Here is a 19,212-nt window from a genome sequence, read left to right as displayed (position 1 = left end):
GAAGCAGAACCTCTGAAGAACAAATGAAACTTTAAGTTTGTTCATAGGCACAGACTAAGACTTATACATACAGGGCCATTAAACCATGATAGCAGAAAACAGTTCAGTTCATGGGACAGGGACACACGGGACATAAACTCATAGAACAAAGAGAGTTTTCGTGAACACACCTGGTTAAGGATCCTCTATGGCACCTTCAAGGTGAAAGAGATGCAGATTTTTGTAAGAACTACCTGGCTACCCAAAACGGTTTGTTAAAAATATTAATGCATAAGTGTTCTTTCTGGTAAATTGCAGAGAGTTTTCATTTCAGGTGGTGGGCTCAGAAATCACCAACAAATCCACTTTTTTTTTTTTCAACAAATCCACTTACATTTTACAAAGTTTTGATTTAAAATACTCCTCTGGGGACTTCCTAGGTGGCACAGTGCTTGAGAATCCATCTGCCAATGCAGGGGACACAGGTTCAATCCCTGCTCCAGGAAGATCCCACATGCCGTGGAGCAACTAAGCCTGTGTGCCACAACTACTGAGCCTGTGCTCTAGAGCCTGCGAGCCACGACTATTGAGCCCACGTGCCACAACTATTGAAGCCTGCACACCTTTTAAAGCCCGTGCTCCACAGCAAGAGAAGCCACCATAATGAGGAGCCTGCACACCACAATGAAGAGTAGCCCCCGCTCGCTGCAACTAGAGAAAGCCCATGTGCAGCAATGAAGACCCAATGTGGTAAATAAATATTAAAAATAATAATAATAAAAAATGCTCCTCTGGGCACTTCAACATATGGCAGCTTAGTGGATCTTGGTTTATCCACCAAGATTCTGGCACCTAGATTGGGTAGAACTGTTACTTTCAGGTGGCTTATTTCTGACTACACATGATGTTTGCATATCCTTCATGGAAGCAGTTTCCAAATGCTCACTTGAGGACCTGCAACAGCAGAATCACTAGAATCTTAGCTAAAAATATAGACTGCAGGGCTCCACTCCAGACCTTCTGGATCAGAATCTCTGGGAGTGACACCAAGTCTCTATATTTTCAAGATACTCCCCAGTCTAATCTTATGTACATCCAGTGTTGGGAACTGCTGGATGGAATATATGGTCTAATGGCCTTGAAAAGGAAGGGAAGGAAAGGTGTCTATTCCTGAAATTTTCTTAGCAAAACTTGAAGATGTCCAAAAGCCTAATTCAGAACAAAGCGTAATTCAAAGACTCAACAAAACGTGATTAACACCTATGCTTGGTCAAGGAGATCGAACATGGCAATTGGTTTATGATTGATACGTCCCCTTCCCACCCACTTCCAATTTCCCTACATGTTGAAAATACTATAGGTACGAAAAAAGAAACACACCTTAAAATTCACACCTACCTTCCCAGATGAGCAATCCATGTCACTCATGTTGTCCTTTCTACTTGGACCTATAAAAAAAGGAACAAAGAGCTCTCAGCTTATTCCTCTCTTATCAGTGGCTCTGAAATTCACACTTCCTTATAGCATAATGGGATGACACAGATTATGGAACTTTCCAGATGTTCTGAAAGCTCTGTTCACAGGGCTGCCTTTCTGAGGTCATAGACTTCAGCCCCCTGAGGAGCTTCCTGGTAGATGAGGAGAGAAAGGGAAGCTAGAGAATGAAGAAGCAGCCTTGGGGCTCTGCTGGGCTCTGTGCTGTGGCTTCCGGTGATGGCCGCTCTTCCCTGCCACTGAGCGGCTCCTCTCTTGGAACTTTTCCAGGAGCACACTGAGTTCACTGAAGAGGAAATACTGAAGCAGGGTTACATACTAACACAGAGAAGAGGAAGGGAGCACCCCACCAAACAATTCCCCTGGCAGCCTCAACTCTTCTCTCTCCTCCTCTCAGGTTATTTTAACGCTGGAGAAGCTTGTACCCAGGTCCTGGGGCCAGTCATAAGGCTTCAGCGTCTGTTGCTAGGGAAGGAGGGGCCTCTGCTGTGCCCAGATACAAGACTGGGCTTGACTCAGCTCTGTGTCTAGGTCTCTCCTTTTGCTGGAGGCCAGCTGGCCAGCAGGAAGTTCTGGTGACAGAAGGGAAGGTGGGAAGGTATTCAGCAATGATCCAGGAGGTGAGTGGCAATAAGAGGCTGTGCCTTCGGAGGGGTCTAAACACACACAGAGTGGTGGTTAAATTCTTGGGTCCTAGAGTCAGACAGGTCTGGATTCAGATCCTGCCCTTCCCATTAATTAGCTATGGGGCTTGAGCAAACTGCTTGATCTCTCCAAGTGTCCTTTATAATGTGAAATGCCAACAATGTGACAACCTACCTCATAGGTGGGTTTGAGAGTTTAATGAGATAATGCCTGTAAAGCAATCTGCATATAGTAGAAGGATGAGCAACTTGTCCCAGGTTCCTGGGACTTTCTGGATTTTAATACTGCAAGTCCTACATCCTGGGAACTCCCTCAGTCCTGGGCAAACTGGGACAACTTGGTCACTCAACACAGTAGGCACTCTATAAATGGCAAACACCATTCTCATGATAAACACAGAAAAACATGCACACGTACGCTCACACACATAAGATACAAATAGTTGCTGTCCAGACATTCAAAGCACATGGTAAGTGGTCACTTTCAAAATTCTCTCAAAATCAAGTTAGACTTCGGCTTCCCTGGTGGTGCAGTGGTTAAGAATCCGCCTGCCAATGCAGGGGACATGGGTTTTGAGCCCTGGGCCGGGAAGATCCCACAGGCCGCGGAGCAACTAAGCCTGTGTGCCACAACTATTGAGCCTGCGCTCTAGAGCCCATGAGCCACAACTACTGAAGCCTGGGTGCCTAGAGCCCGTGCTCTGCAACAGGAGAAGCCACAGCAATGAGGAGCCCGCGCACCACAACAAAGAGTAGCCCCCACTCTCCACAACTAGAGAAAGTCCGCACGCACGCAGCAATGAAGACCCAACGCCGCCAATAAATAAATAAATAAATAAATTTATATGAAAAAAACCAAGGCAGACTTATTGAGTTCTTTTTGGGAGACACATTTCTATATGTCTTTTCATTCAGTTTTCCCCAAAACTCCATGATGTTGCCATTTTATTATTGACAAAACCAAAACTGAGAAAGATACATAACTTTTCCAAGTTGCCAGGACTTGTAAGTAGTGCTGATACAACCTGAACCCTGTCCTCATGACTCCAGAGTCCAGTGTTCCTTCTGTAAAGTACCCGCCTGGAACACAAACATTTCTGAGATCTTACGATGAGCATTACATACTACCAAGTACTTCCATTTTTCCTTTGTATTACTTCTTCCTCAAAGTTTGGCTTTGCATACAATCAGAATAACCCTGAGGCTCCGCATTCCTTCCAGTTGCACTCTCTACCATAAGGTACATATACAGTTTCAAATAGTGTTTGGAATAAATGAACCAGTGACAGGGTTTGAGACTTTAATTTAGACAGAAATGAGGTTATTACCAGGCCTCCCATGTCCCACAAAACACCAAACAGCTGTAACCCAACAAAGTAAAGAATTTTAGAAACAGCCTAGCAGGGTGCCCATGAGCCCTATGAGCTTGTGGGTGAGTAGAAGCCATGCCTCCCTTTGAAATTTTGTGTGCTTTAAGTCCACCTGTGTCCAAAAACATCAAAGCAATAATTACAGCTTTCATTTATTGACGTATATTTGCTGCTGGCACTGTGGTAAGCACTTAATGAGCATCATCTTTCCAAATCTTCTCAACGATGAAGGAGATAAATACAATTAGCCCAAGTTTTATGACTGAGGAAATTGAGAAACAGAGGGGTTGAGTAATTTGCCCATAGTCACTCAGCTAGGTCAGTGGCAAAGTTGGAACTTGACCTGATTATGGAATCTGCTCCATGGCTTTAACCAAAAGCCTACATGTAGGCTGAAGAAAGAAAATAAATACCTGCCAAAGAGAATGAAAATTCCATCAACTCCCCTCTGCCCCAGGCCACCTCACTGGCACCAGAATTGTTTGCTGACTTAACCTTCTGTTCAGTAATTTCCATCTGAGAATGCAGGCCTCAAATCCCTAAATCAACTTCAAGTACATAGGTTTGCCAGATAAAACACAGGATGCTGAGACATACTTATACTAAAAAGTTATCTGTTGCTCACCTGAAATTCAAATTGAACTGGGTGTCCTGTATTTTTATTTGCTAAATCTGGCAATATGGGCAGAAGAGGTCAGCTAGGTTCTAGGTTATCCCCATCTTTGTGGTGTTAACAGCTTAGAGTCTCAACCTGTTGCTGGAAATTGTCACACATTTCTAATTCAGAGTCCAGTGCTTCTGGCAGATTTTTTCTGAGGCTTGAAATATTTGCTTAGCCAGGATAAGTAACTATGGAAAGGGGTAGAAGAGGCTGCACATGGATTTATTGGGTTGGCCAAAAAGTTCATTCCACACAGATTTATGAGATCTGTTTCTGTAAGATGTTACGGAAAAACCAGGAACTAACTTTTTTGGCCAACCCAGTATTTTATTGACCCATCAGAAAGAGCCAAGTCCTTGTGCTATGGAGAGATGCTAAGATTCCTACCACTGGGGAATATATAGTGTGGTAGAGGAGGCAGCCAGCCCACAAGGAAAAGCAAAATCTGGCTGGCCCTACAAAAGTGCAAGTGGAAGGAATTAGAAGATTCACATAGGTTCCCCTAGATGGCACCCTTGCCCAAAATTTCCAATGGAGGCCCCACTTCAGCTTCCCAAAGCAACACCCACCAGGGAAGGAGGGTTGCAGTTTTGTTCTAAAGAAAAAAACCCTGCAAATCCAAAAAATAACCAACCCCTTCCTGGGTGGGGTACCCATCACACTGCAGCTGAACAAAAGGCATGAAGCCAGACAGGACTGCCTGAAGTGTAAAAATGTAGGGACACTTTCCTGTCCGTGTCCTCCTGTCTTCACCATTAGCTCCCCCTTGCTTGACTCTGGCAGAGTCAGAGCAGGATCCCTTAGCTTATTATTACCCCCAAGCTTATTTCTCTATCCACCAGCCTGATTATTTCTAGAAATATTAGTTGGCAGAAGTAATACATCATTGGTGGGTGGGCAAAATCAGTGAAAGAAGTCAAAATAAAACTGTATTGCATATTTGAAAGTTGCTAAGAGAGTAAATCTTAAAAGTTCTCATCATGAGAAAAAAAAAATTCTGTCACTGTGTATGGTGACAGATATTCACTGGGCTTCCTGTGGTGATTACTTTGCAATACACACCAACATCAAATCATTATGCTGCACATCTGATACTAATATAACGTTATAGGTTAACTATACCACAATAAAAAATAAACAAAAAAGAAAAATAAACCAAGGAACCATGATAAGACATAGAAAAAAAAAGTACATTAAATATTTTTGAGCTCCTCCTATGTTTCCGATAGGTGCTAAGTTCTTTACAGACATTATTGCTCCAATCCTCACTACAACCCTGTGGTTGCTTTTCTCTTTCCTAAAGAGTTATTTTCCAGGTGGCTATGGACACAAGTCACAGAGGAGAGAGATCAACACAGGTCCCTGGATGGAAAGACATGAGAACTGTGCAGCAGCAGGCCAATTCTCAAGTCTTATCCCTCTCTCCATTTTACAGATGAAGCTTAAGCTCAGAGAGGTCACTCATCCACACAATGAGTCCCACCTGGGACCAGAGTCCAGGACTGTTGGACCTCAGTTTACCGTCCTTACAAGGATGTTCTATGGCAGTTGTTCTCAGCCTAGACAACTGTGTCCCCCCAGGGGACATCTGCCAATGTTTGGGGACATTTTTGATCGTCTGCAGGAAAGGAGAGTACTACTGGCATCTAGTGGTTCGAGGCCAGGGATGCCGCTAAACATCCTACAATGCCTAGGACAGCCCCCTCAACACAGAATTCCTCCCCCCGCCCCCCAAAATGTGAATAGCGCTGCCCCTTGAGAAACCCTGAAGCACGGGCTGGATTTCAGGCCAGGGAACATGTGTTCTGGCTCTGACTTGAAACTCAAGGATTTGGGATTAGACTTTTTCACTTATAAAATGGAGATACTCATCTAACCAATCTTTAAGGATCTCACTGGCTCATGTTATTTGCGTTTGAGAATGGTTAAACCCTCTAGTCAAGGTCGTACCTCCTCACTTGTCTGTCCTGAGCTCCAAGATGCTTCCAGAAGAGTTGGTTCAGGGTATTTAGGCAGGGGAAGCCCTAAGACCCTGCGAAAACCCATTCTCAGCTGCCAGTCCACCTGTCTCAGAGATGGCCTGGGCACTCTCACTCTAAGCCAAGAGTGTAGGAAAGGCAACTCTCTCTGAGCCTCAGTTTCCTCACGCGCTCCTCACCCGTGGCTTGTCCCCGGGGCTACAAAAAGCTGAGGGAGACCGCGCACTCAGCCAGAGCTGCAAGGCGGGAAGAGCCAAGGGGAGGAGAGAAGAGCGGAGGGGAGGAGCCAAGAGCGGAGGGGAGGAGCCGAGCGGCCGAAGAAGGCGGGAGGAAGGCGGCTGGCGGGGGTGGAGGCGAGGGCGCAGGCTCGGGCTCCGGCTCCGGCCCGGCCGCTCGGTCCTGTCTCCTCCGGCTGCCCGCACACCCTGCGCGGCCTGCAGCGCGGCCGCCAGCACCAGGTGAGAGCAGGCCGCTCGGGCGCGAGGGACCGGCTGGCTAGGCCCCCGCGCCGGGCTGGACAAACGGAGGAGCGCGGGGGCGGTGGGGTGAGAGGAGAGTCGGTGCCCAACGCCCGAAGCCTTCAGCCCGACGTTTGGTAATAAGGGGGATATCATCCCTCCGAGCCCCTGCGAGACACACACACACACACACACACACACACACACACACACACACGTCCAGCGCCCATCCCCATCGCACCCCGGGGACCCTTCCCCTTCCTGGGAAGCCTGGTTGGGAAGTCTCCACCCCTCTTTAGGATTAATGAAAATGGGTGCTCTCCTCCCTATCGGGTTCCTCCTCTCTCCCCAGGACCCCCTGCCCCGTCCCTGCAGAGAGGGGAACTCGAAGTACCAAAGGTGGGAATTCTCTTCCCCAAATTAATGTCGGGGTACTCGACTCCCCGCTGAGCCCCCCTGTCTCAGCCTCGGTGCCCTCGCGGGCGCAGAGTCCCCTCTCTACCTGCATCACCCCCTCCCTCCTTTTCCCCTCTCCTTGGATCCCAAGAAACTGGGTGCCTGCCCCCTCTCGCGTCTCTTAAGGCTGAGAGACTGGAACTGGATGGAGATCGGGAGGCCTGGGGAGGCCCGAGGCGCCCCGTGGTTCCCTTCCCCTTCCAGCGGGAGCGTTTAGGGTTTCAGTTTGTCCCAGGAGGGGCGGGGGTGGAAGAGCCGGGGGGGTTGGGGGGGGCGGGGCGTGGAAGGGGAAGGGCGAGATGGCTAGTGCTCTCCTGGCTCAGCCCGGAAGGCGCCGAGAAGCCTGAAGGCAGAAGGCGGGGAACTGTGCGCTTCGTCGGGTTAAGGGGTTGCCATCTTCCCTTCTCCTGAGACTTCTCAGTGCCTGAGGAGCGCCCCCCCCCGCCCCCGCCCCCGACGAGTGTGTAACTAGGGGGTCTGGGGATTGGTGGCCAGGTGGTTGCATCCCGTGGCTGTGACCGATGGCATTCAACCCACGCTGGCCCCCTTTGGACTCCCCAAACCGGTCCGGGTGGTCCAGGTTTCCAAGACCCTGGGAGACCAGTAAGGGGAGCTGGGCCCGTTGCAGATTTGAGATTAAGGGAATTGAGTGCTGGGAACATAGCAACTCCAAATCTGTGTCCGTTTGTAGCTCCAGAGACAGAATGTGGGAGCTGGAAGGGTTTAGTCCTGCCCTGTTCAGGGGATTCCTATTTCACAAAAGGGATTGTAGCAGAGAATCTTTAGCTAGGGAGATTAAAATGTGCTTTAATTTGCTGCTAGACCCTATAGATATTAGGAGATACCTCTTCCCAGCTCACATAATTCGTATGTGGGATGTTCAGCGTGGTGAATAAACGTGAGCATCTCAGTTAATTTTGTCCACTGTGACGGAATCTTTTAGGCATTTGTGCTGTTGGTCAGGAGATCAGTTGTAAAGGAGAAATGGAAAAGATATCTCTGTGTCCAGCCCTACAGTGTTGTTTTGGGAAATATAAAATAACAATGTATTTGTTATTATGAAAATAAAAAAGAGTTTAAAAGATAAATATCTAACTTAACAAATAGCTTTTTTTGAAATTAAATAATTACATGAGATTGGGACAGTCCTGGAAATTCCAGGCTGTTGAGTCACAGGGTATAATTGTGGCAGTCTGTCCTAGAGGTGCCTCTCTTGTTATGGAGATGAGACTTACACACAAGTAAATAGAGAATAATTTATGGCACAATGTAATTGGGAGTCAACCTGTTTAGTTTAAATAAATAAGTTTATTTAATGTAAATAAAGAAATTGGCCACTGTTACTTGTTTGAGAAAGGTTTTCTTTGGCAGTGGGACTTGAAATAGTGTATTCAGCTTTCTTACTTTCTTCAATATTTTTTTCACCATTTTGTCAGGCTAAAAAAATAAAATAAGTTCTCAGAGATAATACCATTAACATTTTGTTACATGTCCACCTAGATCTTTTATTTTACTCTGGATATATACATAAAATATGTAAATACATATATGTATTTCATATTATGGATGTGTACATAAACTATATAACAATATATAGTATTTTATAATTTTTTCACATCATAGATGTATTCTTTATTTCACTAAATAAATATCAACATCATTTTAATGGCTATACAATACTCCATCATATGAATTTGTCATTATTTAACCTATTTCCTATTAGTAGACAGTTAGCTTCTTTCCATTGTTTTACTATTTATTATGTGTTATAAACAGGGATACACTGCACATCCTTTTGGCATGTTTTGATATAACTGATTATTTCCTTCACGTTCCTGGAAAATAAATTGTTGGATCAAGGTGTGTGCAATTTGAAATTTTGATAGGTATTGCCAAGTTACCCTCCATCTAAATGCCCGCCATCAGTGTGTGAGGATAGTAGAATCTCTTGTTGGGTCAGTTGGGTGAAGACCACTAATGGCTTAAGATGCTTTTCATTTCCTCCAGTGGCAGCAAGAGACAAGGTGACATGAGAGATTTGACTGGGCCCTGCACTGAAGAGCTTACTGCTAGAATTAATCCCTAAAGAGACTGAAGTGGGTTTCAGGATGTCGAAAGAGGAGCCGCCAAGTGTTTCAAAGGACTTACAGGAGCTGCAGAGGAAGCTGTCTTTGCTGATAGCGTCTGTCCAGAGTAACTCAAAGGTCAGTTTCCAGTTAGAGTATAAAATGGAAAATCCCAAAATAACGCTAGCTTAAACATCATAGAAAGTTATTTCTCTCTCAAGTAGAAGAAATTTGGAGATAGGTCAGGAATCTTTCTAACTCACCACATTGTCATGTCTGAGTTGTGACTTTCAAACTCATTGTCCAAGACGACTGGTAGAGTATCAGCCATTGTTTCCAGGCAGTAAGATGTTGTGGGGAGAGAAGGCCTTCATGCCACCTCCAATTTAAGGAGACTTCCTGGAAGTCACACACACACACAACTTCCAGTTGCATCTCACAGACCAAAATTTCGTCTTAATAATCAACCCCTGTAGCAAATGCAGTTCTTTAGCTGGAAATAGAGGCAACTCTCAGTCTGTGCCACAGATTCCATCCTTTTTTTGTTTTGTTTTGTTGTTAATTTTGACCTGTTACTCTGAAAATGAGAGACTAACATCTACTTTGAGTCCAGTGTTCCACTGGAAACCCAGTGTCCAATAGAAACATGACATATGCTACATATGTAATTTAAAATTATCTAGTAGCCACATTTAAAAAGTAAAAAGAAACAGGTGAAATTAATTTTAATAGTGTATTTTGTTGAACTTAATATATCTAAAACAGATCATTTCAACATGTAATCATCATAAAAAATATTAATGAAAAAAGTTACTGAGATGTTTTACATTCTTTTTTTGTTCTAAGTCTTTGAAATCCAGTGTGTGTCTTACGCTTACAGCACATTTCCATTTGAACTAGCTAGTTTACACGTGCTCAGTAGCTATTCAATAGCAGTGGGACTTGAGATAGTATATTCTGCTTTCTTGAACTTTTATCTTTATTGCTTTCTTCTGTATGCTTTCAGCATTTTTCCAGGGAAAAAATAACAGCTCTCAGAGATAATATTATTAACATTTTGTTGTATGTTCTAGACTTTTTTCCTATGCAATATACCCCTAAAATACATATATATATATATTTAACAAAGTGAACTGATCGGTGATCTGTTTTTTTGTATTAGACACCACTAGGATCTATTTGAGGAGCCACTCCTTTGCAGTCTAGAGCAGTATACCCTACAGAGATCTTTTCTCAACTCATCCCCAGATGCCTTTGGCTCTCTTTGTGGATTTACCAAGCTATTTTTAGGTTGGACAAGCAGCTTTCTAGTCAGCAGGCTGAGACCTTTTTACTAAAAGGTAGCTCAGCAACAAAGGTTCTCAGACTCATCTACATGTTCAGTTGATTCTCTTTATATAATATGTGTTAGTTCTGTCCTATGGAATCACTGCAAACACTGAATTAGCACGTACTGAACCATTGCTCAAATGGGAAATACAGGGTTAGGTTCTGGCAGACTTCTGATGGTAACATTTTATCCACCAATCAAACTGTAACCTGTTTTGTGTGAAAAGCACCTTTATTGTATAGATGTTGTTGATTCATTAACACTGAACTCCAGGCCAACAGCCTGTACTATACAGGCAGCTATAACTCTTGCCTGAATGAATTTTATCTAATACATGTATTTTCTCTGTAAGGCACGTCACAGCCTTCTTATACTTAGGAACACTAGATGGTACTGCTGCACATTTTAAATCACCAAAGTCACCAACAAAAAACATAAAAATGCAGAACAGTATCTCCTTGTGTGGATTACCTGTGACAAAATAGTTTTGCTCTCATGCTGGCCCTTTCCTTCCACAAAGGATGTTTTTGAATGACCTCCTTGGCACCTGTATTCTAATCCTGAATCATAGGGACCGTTATCTGGGAGAAACTGTCACACAGCAGCAAGGACAGTGGGTACTGATTATCTTTTGCATGCTAACACCAGAGAATTAGCCTCTCTTCTGAATAGTTCCAGGTGGAGCCTTAGACACTGACCATGTTGTCCCTCCTTTGGAACCTCTCATACTCATGTGTGCATTTTAAAATAAATCACCTTTGTGTGACCTTGGGCAAGTTGCTTGGGTTCACTGACTCTCCATCTCGTCTTCTCTAAAATAAGCAATGCCAGGCTCATAGGTGTGTTGTGAGGATGATCTCAGATACTGTTTGAGAAGGCCTTAGAACAGAGCCTGGCACATAATGGTGCCAGTCTGTCCCAGCCTGGTGTTCTTGGTTATCCCTACAGTCAGCACTGCACCATGCCTGTAAGATCTAGGTTGGATAACCTGTGTCTGCTTCCAAAATGGCAATGGAAAATGTTACTGAATGATAAGCTCTCCCACTTTCCATCCTCCCACTGTGTCACCCTCTGTTGCCTGGGAGAGTGAAAAGTTAATTGCCATATTCTAATTCCCAGATTTAAATAATGTTAAATTTTGCCCTGTTCCTTACCTCGTAGCATTGTAGTGAGAAATAAATAAGGAAGTTTATTGAAAGCACTTAAAATAGTGCTTAGCACTTGAGTGTATAATGAATGTTCTCTATTATTATTAGGCATAACTGAATCATATCTTCCTCTTCTGAGACAGACTGGTCCGAGCAGGGCCATCCTCCCTAGGGGAAGCCAATTGCTGAGCTTAATTGTCTGCATCTTAAACTGGTCTCTCTGCATATCTGAATGACTTTCTATGTTTTGGTTGTAGGGGCCTGGATTTAGAAATGGCTAAGAAAAAATTAGATTTCTTAAGGACTACCCTTCCTGCTTTTCTCCTGTTGGATCCCCCTGCCAGACTGTCCCCAGGTCCTGCTGATTTTTCTTTTGTCATTCCACTTTCATACTGCATCTTCTCCTCCTCTTCCCTCTCTGCCATCAGCCTAGTTTTGGCCATCATTATCTCTTGCTGGTTTTCCTGAAAATCTTCCTTGTTGCTTCTTGCACAGGACCACAAGCTTCATCTTTTTAAAACTATTCCTTTGATTGTATGACAGTCCTGCTCAAATGCCAGCAGTTTGCTTCTTGGTTTTTTTTTTGACTAGATAAAGTTTGAGCGCTTTCCAATAGAAATATTATGTGAGCAATATATATAGTTTTAAATTTTCTAGTAGCCATATTAAAAAACATAAGAGGAAACATGTAAAATTAATTTTAATAACATATTTTACATAATCCAATATATCCAAAACAATATCATTTCAACATGCAATCAATATTAAAAAATCTTTGATGAGATATTTACATTCTATTTTTTAATACACTCACTGCACTTCTTGATTCACATGCTCATTTTCCAATGGATATACTTGGTCTCTATTCAGATTTCATAGAATTTATGATTGAAAAAGTTGTCTGAAACATACCCAACTTATTTGAGATGTAATTAAAATTTTCTCAATGACTGAATCAAACATCAGTTTTTAAATTTAAATTAGGTTAAAAATCCAGTTTGTCACACTAGCCACTTTCAAGTGCTCAGTGGCCACATGTGGCTGCTGTGCTGGACAGTCCAGGTATAAAGTCATAAGCCTGGATTCTGGTGTTGCATCCTCATCCGCTTCTCCCCACTGTGGTTACTGGGTCTCTTGATTATAAAGGTCAGAGAGAACAGTTTAGTCTGTCACATGGCACCTGGAGGTTTACTCGGGATACATGTGGACTAGAGCTGGAAAGCAGTCAAGACCTGAGACAGCTCAAAGGACCAGCCCCAGTCCCGTGGCCCCTCTGCCTCTCTCTCACCTTCAGCCACCCTCATGGGAAGATCCCACTGGATTCTGATCCTAGAGTCTCCAAGCTGGGTATTTCCAGTCACCTCTGGCTAGAGGAGCTGAATAGCCAAGCTTAGATCGCTTTCATCGGAAAGGAATAGCTAGAGGCAGTGTAGCCAGTAGGCATTATGCCATTTTGTGGCTGGGCAGGAAGTGAAGTTTGTTGATACGGAAGCCCCAAGACTGATAGTGGTAGCTTCTTGGAACAAACTTTTTTAGTTAAGCAGAGTGTGAGTCCTGTGCTTTGTCACCATCAACTTGAGCTGCAAAACCCTCCTGCCTTCCTACTCGCCCCCAGTTTCCTCCCTTTGAATCACTTGGGTGAGCAGCTCTTTCTAGGAGCATGTGTTTTGGTTAGTGGCACCCGCTATCACTGTAGCTTAAATTACGTCTTCAGTTTACCCGCTGGCCTACACGGCCCTAAGGAATGAGACACAGCAAGGACCAGTTTTGATAGGCAAAAGTTGTGGAATGATGGAAACTTTCAAGGGAACGGGAACTAGCAGGCCAGCACTGAGGAGAGAGATGGCATGGAGCCTAGGAAGAGGCAGGAAGCCCATCCTTGTGAAGGTGCCTAGGGCCAGCTCTGTATTAAAGCAGCCCTCCCCCACAGAGCCAGCTCCAGAACCCTCTTGCCTGGTGGAGGAAGATAACCTACTTATTAACACAGCATAAGCTTGCAGTAGTCCCAGGCTGTGGCCTGACTGTGGTATCCAGGTTGATGACGTAAAAACATTTTCTCCTAATGAAGTGGCAGCCATTGCAAACATCTGACATCTGAAGTGAAAGGATTTAGCTTTGAATGCCTAGATTTTGCCACCTGGAAGCCGTGCGACTCAAGGTGAGTCATTTTGTCCCACCGTTTCTCAAACTTTAATGTGTGTACAGATCACCTGGCGATCTCGTGAAGAAGCAGAATCTGATCTGGCAGGTCTGGGTCAGGGCCCAAGATGCTGCATTTCTAACAAGCTCCCCGGTGATGCCAAGTAGCTAGGACTGAACCTCTCTGTGCCTCATCTGTGACGCAAGCAGCCAGTGGTACATATATTGCATCAGAGCGCACACATGCTGAGGATGCCTTCGAGAGGGTGTGTGTGAAGCAGTAGAGCCACGCCTGGGTCTTTCCTCCTTTCACAAGACTTGAGGTTGGGTGGGGCCCTCACACTTTCCCCCTGTCCACAGCTGCCTTCAGTTGTTGCTGGGGCAACTCGTGTCTCGGGAGGATTACTATTGTTGACGTCTTACCTATGGGCCTTCCAACTTTATAAACGTCTTGTCGCTCAGGAAGGATCCATCAACCTGGGCTTCAGACATGGCTTTCAGTCCTGCTCTTCTTTGCCCACAGGTGGTTGCCTTTATGACGTCTCCAGTGGGTCAGTACCTGGACAGGCATCCTTTCCTGACCCTCACCTTGCTGGTGTTTGTGGCTGTGTCAGCTGTTCCTGTTGGCTTCTTCCTGCTCCTCGTGGTGCTTACCACCCTGGCTGCTTTTGTGGGCGTCATACTACTGGAAGGTATCCTACTCAGTTACTCACCCCCTTGGAAAATGACTCACTTGGGATGACGGTATTTATGGGGCATCTGCCACTCTTGTCAGAGGTTCCTGTTCTTGTCAAAATCACGTCTACCAAGAGAGCTTGTTGAAGTAGTTAAAACATGGACCCTGGAAGCTATTAGAATCCCACCTCCCCCGGTGTGATTTTGTACACATTATTTACCCTCTCTGAGCCTCAAATGTCTCATATGTAAAATAGGGATATAATACTATCTCAGAGGGTTGTGAGGATTGAAGCTTACAGTTCCATAAAGTACTTAGCACAATCCTTGGCACAGAGTAGCTTCTCCATGAATGCTAACTATTGTCATTAAACAGAGAAGTTAATAACACTCCACAGATAGTTACTGAGCACCTGTTGCATGCCAGATACCTTGCTATGTACTGAGGTTCCCCCTTCTCCACCTTCCCTTCTCAAGACCCACTGCCAATTGTCAGCTTCTCCCTGAGTTGCTAAGTTAAAATCACTGAGAAAGTAAATCTGATTGGCTCAGTTTGCCTTTTCAGATCAGATCACAGTCCGCAAAGAGATGGTTGCCATCTGCTCAGGTGATCCCTCTGGCCCATTCTATGGCTTCCCAAAGCTAAGAGCACCCCGGGTTGCTTCCCTACCCAGGGGACTGTGGACAAGGCACTTTACACTTGGAGAAGAAGGCGAACATGGTAGGTGGATGAACCAAACAGAGTATGGCAGAGTGGTCGTTCAGTAAATATTGATGGCTAAATAGGTGAAAAATGAACAGATGTTAAAACAAAAGTAAATTTAGAAAGAAATAAGAGAGCCACTACATTTTGGTGGTATCATGCAAAGCTTTACAGAAGACAGGACTTTAAAGATGTATAACAACTTTGTCTCAGGATGGACAAGGAAGGGCTTCTAGATAGGAGGAACAGCATGTGCAAAGCTGTTCCACTTTAGAGCAGTGGTTCTGCAACTTGAGTCTGCATAAATCTTACTGGCTTTTTGAACATATGGATTTTCATGTATCATCCAGAGTTTGTTCTGTAGTAGGTCCGGAGTGGGGTCCAGAAATGCGAATTTTTAACAAGCTTCGCTGGTGCATCTGATTCTGATACAGGTGGTTGTTAGCCAGCCTTTGAAAAATACTGATCTAGGATTTTGTAAATCTTTATGAAAAGACAGCACATCTGTTTACATTGTCTACTTTCCTTCCTTTCTAGGGTCCATCCCTGAAACTGTCACTGTGGAGTACTGGGTGGGCTGTTTGACCACTTGTGAGGCAAGGGGAAGGATGTCTGCCCTGCAACATTTGCCATGTTATTATTTCTACGTTGGAAACAGGAATTTTGTTATGAGGAAGGCAAGGGAAAATGTGCTGGGCAGACAAAAACTACTGCAGTCTGTCACCTATATGATAGTCATTTAATTGTCATGTCAACACTTAGAGGTAATTATTATTATATTCTTTTTATAGAGGAGTTAAACTAAAGCTCCAAGAGGCCCAAAGTCACACCATCAAGGACTTAACTAGGGTCAAACTCAGGTGTGTCAACTATGACAATCCATGTTCTTTCCATGGTACCATTTACTATTTTTCTTCTATAGACCCCTTATTATAAAAATGTATTTTCTCTGCACTTGTTAGATGGTAATTAATTAATATTCCCATTAAAAATTATTTAATGGTGGGTAAATTGACCGTTCAGAGCTACGGTTACTATGTGATAGTTGCCAGGCTGGGTTGTAAAGGATATAATCAAAAGTTATGTTTAGATTTTGCTTTATTAAGCCTGCATAGCGTTTGTTTCCATAGGTTGTATGTATGTAGGTAAGTGTAAATTGTAGTATTTGTCAGGCAGCTTGAAACAGTGGACATGATTTACCACCCCCATTACTGCCTTGGCTAACTCCTTCTAGAAGATTCCATTGGGAGCCCAATGAGGATGAGGGGGTTTCAAATTCAAACACCCATGGACAAGACAGGTAACAAAAGTGAGCAAAGTGGTCCAAGAATAATGCAGCTGGGAGCAGTGGGGCCTGGAGGAAACTGGAAGGCCAGCCAGTTGTTGCCATGCAGTGATGCTCACTTGGGTATTGAGATTGCCTCCTTTTTAAGAGATGTCAGAAGTCTGGATTTTTGTAGGAAATCTCCTCACTTAAAACATCTGACTTAACTGTTGTTTTCAACACAGTGGTACAGGGTCTGGCGTCTTCTGTCTGTTTTAAATGAATGATTTTTTTGATATGCTTTCCTCTAGGACTGGTCATCTCTGTGGGCGGCCTCTCACTGCTCTGTGTTCTCTGTGGCTTGGGCTTCGTGTCACTCGTCATGTCAGGGACAATCATAGTGTCCTGCATGGTTGTCTCCAGCCTCGTCAACTACTGGTTTTCTCCCAGGTAAATACATGTCAGTGAGATAATTTAATCTTTACCATTTGGGAAGATTTTCACAAATAATATCCTAACCCTGGTCACATCACACTCAGTCTCCAGCGAGTGCCTAGCTTCTTCACATCTCTACTTAAGAAGAGGTAAGGTTTCCTTTTTAATTTTTTTTTTTTTTAATTATCAGGTAGGAATGCCTTGGTGGCAAGTAGTGAAAAACCTAAGTAGATACTAGCTTAAACAAATAGGGGTTTATTTTTATTGCATAACAAAAAGCTGGAGATAGCCCAGTACTGGCACAGCCACTCTAGTGTCATCAAGGTACCAGGTACCTTCTGCCTTTCTGTGTTGTCATCCTCACCCCATTGGCTTGTCACCTCATGGCCACAAGAAAGCTGCTGTGGCTCTGGCTACACCGGCCACATTCAAGGCAGGATGAAGGGAGAAAGAAATGAGTCCTCTGTCACCAATGGAGTCTGACCTTTTTTTATCAAGTAAATGAAATCTTTCCTAGGACCTCCCCCTTTCTTACTGCAGCCGGCCTCATTGGCTGGAATTTTGGCAGATGGCCACTCTAAGCTGGAAGGGAAGCTGGGAAATGGAGTATAAAATCGCAAAGGAGAAGGGCCTTGGGAGTTTGTTTTGGTCAGCCAAGCTCTGGTGTGTGCCGTAGTTCCCCTCCTTGGGGTATAAGTGTTAGCAAGGCTCCTTGAAATTCAAAAAGAATCCATAGAGCCAGTTAAGTTAGTATCAATAGTGCTACCTCCTCTCTCACTTCCCTCTGAAACCTACCATCACTGGGATGAAACAAGACAGACCTGTTTCTCTCCCTGCCCCATCTCCCTTCTGTTAAAGATGTAAAGAAATGGTCAATTAATTAGAATTTGGAGATGGGGGTCTGAATATCAGCTATGCCATTTTTTAGCTGTGTGATCTTGAACAAGCTGTTCAACATCTCTGTTCTCCGTTTTCTTCCATTGGTAAAATAAGGCTACTCCTTGCTCTGCCTCTCTCACTGGATACAAACAATAATTGGAGAAAATGCAATATCCAAATTACAACGGGGAAAAGGATCTTAACCGCTACCCCTAACTCAAACATTTTAACCTCTTGTGCCCCCAGTTTCCTCATCTGTAAAGTTAGCGTAGCCCCAAATCTGGTGTGGTTGCAAGAAGCAACCAAAAATAAACCAACAAAGAATGTCATTTATTCAGCCATGTACACTCTCAACATTGCTTTTTAAGGAGGCCTTAGAGCTAATCATTTCCTCTTGTTGCCAAACAGACTGTTGACACAACACAACTCCAGTGGTGACTGTCATCTGGCCACGAAGTCCACACACTTAGAGGGGCTCTACCAGGAATGACCAGCTGAATGGAACCAAAGCTTTTTTTTCAAGCACCTCTGGAAAGCTGTTGAACCATCCTTACCCCTTGGGATTATGACTCAGGAGGGACTGGTAGTCAAGCACTTCCTGGTGGTGTCCTCTGGCTTTTTCACTTATTTGTAGGGTCCTGCAGATTTGGGGATCTTGTTGCTCTTGGTCAGTTCTATCAGCTGACCAACCCTCATGTGGAGAATTGGCAGAGAATCTCGATGGCTTGGTGGCTCCTTGCACCTCGTACCTCCTCCCTCCCCCAGGGATGCAGACCTGAGCTTGGCAGGGTCCTGAGCCTCTACAGGCCAGTGACCTGACCCCAAAGGCTCAGATCTTGTATCTGAGGGCCCAATTTGGGGCAAACACGGATTGTTTTTCCTTTTCTTTCTTCCTTTTTTTTTTTTAAATGAGAGCTGCTTATTTCTTCACTCATTTGAAAAAAGAGGGGGCAGAAATCCAAAACAGAACAAGCTCTTCTGCCTTATTAGCCTTTTATCAGAAAGACAAACAACATTTGGAAATAATGGCCTTTCAGACAAAGTTAGAAGATAGACTCCAAACTTAACCTTATGGCCAAGAGCATTTTTTTCTAAGTCTAAAGGTATGGTTTTCACTGTTGAGTACTGTTAAGTGATGTTATTCTTTAAAATATTTGCACTCGATACTTTTGTATTGTTTTAAGGACTTGTCTTGCTAAGCCTTCAAAAAGTCCTATGAAAATGCTAAAGGACTACAAAAATTTTAAAAGTCCTATGGGATTTCTACTTCAGTGGTTTATTTGCTGTGGTATTTTATTAAATAAATATTTATTTAGATGAGCTTTTTTTCTTTACCCTTTAATTCAAAATACCCCCTCCCTAGACATCAGGCCCATTTATTCCTTCTGTGTCAATTTCATGGCAGATCCTGGGTAATAAGGCTTTTTTAGTTGCTTAGTGATAGACACAACTCAAAATGGCTTTAAAAAATGCAGGCAGAGGGGAAGGGATTCATTTCACTGAACTAAGAAAGCCAAGAGGTGGGTCTTCAG

At 44.0% G+C, this 19,212-nt stretch overlaps 2 protein-coding genes across 6 annotated transcripts in view; one reads left to right on the top strand and one right to left on the bottom strand.

Annotated features, from left to right (window-relative positions):
* The window catches only part of DNAH3 (dynein axonemal heavy chain 3), a 200,660-nt gene extending 199,253 nt beyond the window's left edge, over positions 1-1,407 (bottom strand). Inside the window, exon 1 of the mRNA XM_057749021.1 lies at positions 1,378-1,407. Within this exon, the coding sequence (XP_057605004.1) occupies positions 1,378-1,407 (30 nt within the window). The remainder of the gene's footprint in view (positions 1-1,377) is intronic.
* A 5,028-nt stretch (positions 1,408-6,435) lies between these two features.
* Positions 6,436-19,000, top strand: LDAF1 (lipid droplet assembly factor 1). 5 transcript variants are annotated; one of them, XR_009055438.1, is made up of 6 exons: positions 6,436-6,585; positions 9,049-9,245; positions 14,248-14,416; positions 14,965-15,120; positions 15,894-15,962; positions 16,678-16,806. XR_009055438.1 is itself a non-coding variant. In XM_057748590.1 (6 exons), exons 2-6 carry the CDS (start codon positions 9,150-9,152, stop codon positions 18,168-18,170), a joined length of 642 nt encoding a protein of 213 aa, XP_057604573.1. In that variant the 5' UTR covers positions 6,436-6,585; positions 9,049-9,149; the 3' UTR covers positions 18,171-19,000. The 5 variants fall into 5 exon arrangements, 3 of the variants coding, with proteins under 3 accessions (XP_057604573.1, XP_057604575.1, XP_057604574.1); XR_009055437.1 differs by having other exon boundaries at positions 15,640-15,962; XM_057748590.1 differs by lacking the exon at positions 15,894-15,962 and adding an exon at positions 18,089-19,000 and having other exon boundaries at positions 16,678-16,816.
* Positions 19,001-19,212: the final 212 nt, after the last annotated feature.

The sequence above is a fragment of the Hippopotamus amphibius genome, chromosome 9 (assembly GCF_030028045.1).
Source record: "Hippopotamus amphibius kiboko isolate mHipAmp2 chromosome 9, mHipAmp2.hap2, whole genome shotgun sequence".
NCBI classification, from domain to species: Eukaryota; Metazoa; Chordata; class Mammalia; order Artiodactyla; family Hippopotamidae; genus Hippopotamus; species Hippopotamus amphibius.
Note: the sequence above shows the minus strand (reverse complement) of the source record. Positions and strands in the feature narration are given on the sequence as shown.

Bases quoted from the DNA above. Each gene is read 5' to 3' on its own strand.
- LDAF1 (XM_057748590.1), top strand. From the start codon at position 9,150: ATGTCGAAAGAGGAGCCGCCAAGTGTTTCAAAGGACTTACAGGAGCTG. The intron at 14,417-14,964 runs GTATCCTACTCA...TTGCCTTTTCAG, and splicing joins GGGCGTCATACTACTGGAAG to ATCAGATCACAGTCCGCAAA. The intron at 16,817-18,088 runs GTAAATACATGT...GTTGCCAAACAG, and splicing joins AACTACTGGTTTTCTCCCAG to ACTGTTGACACAACACAACT.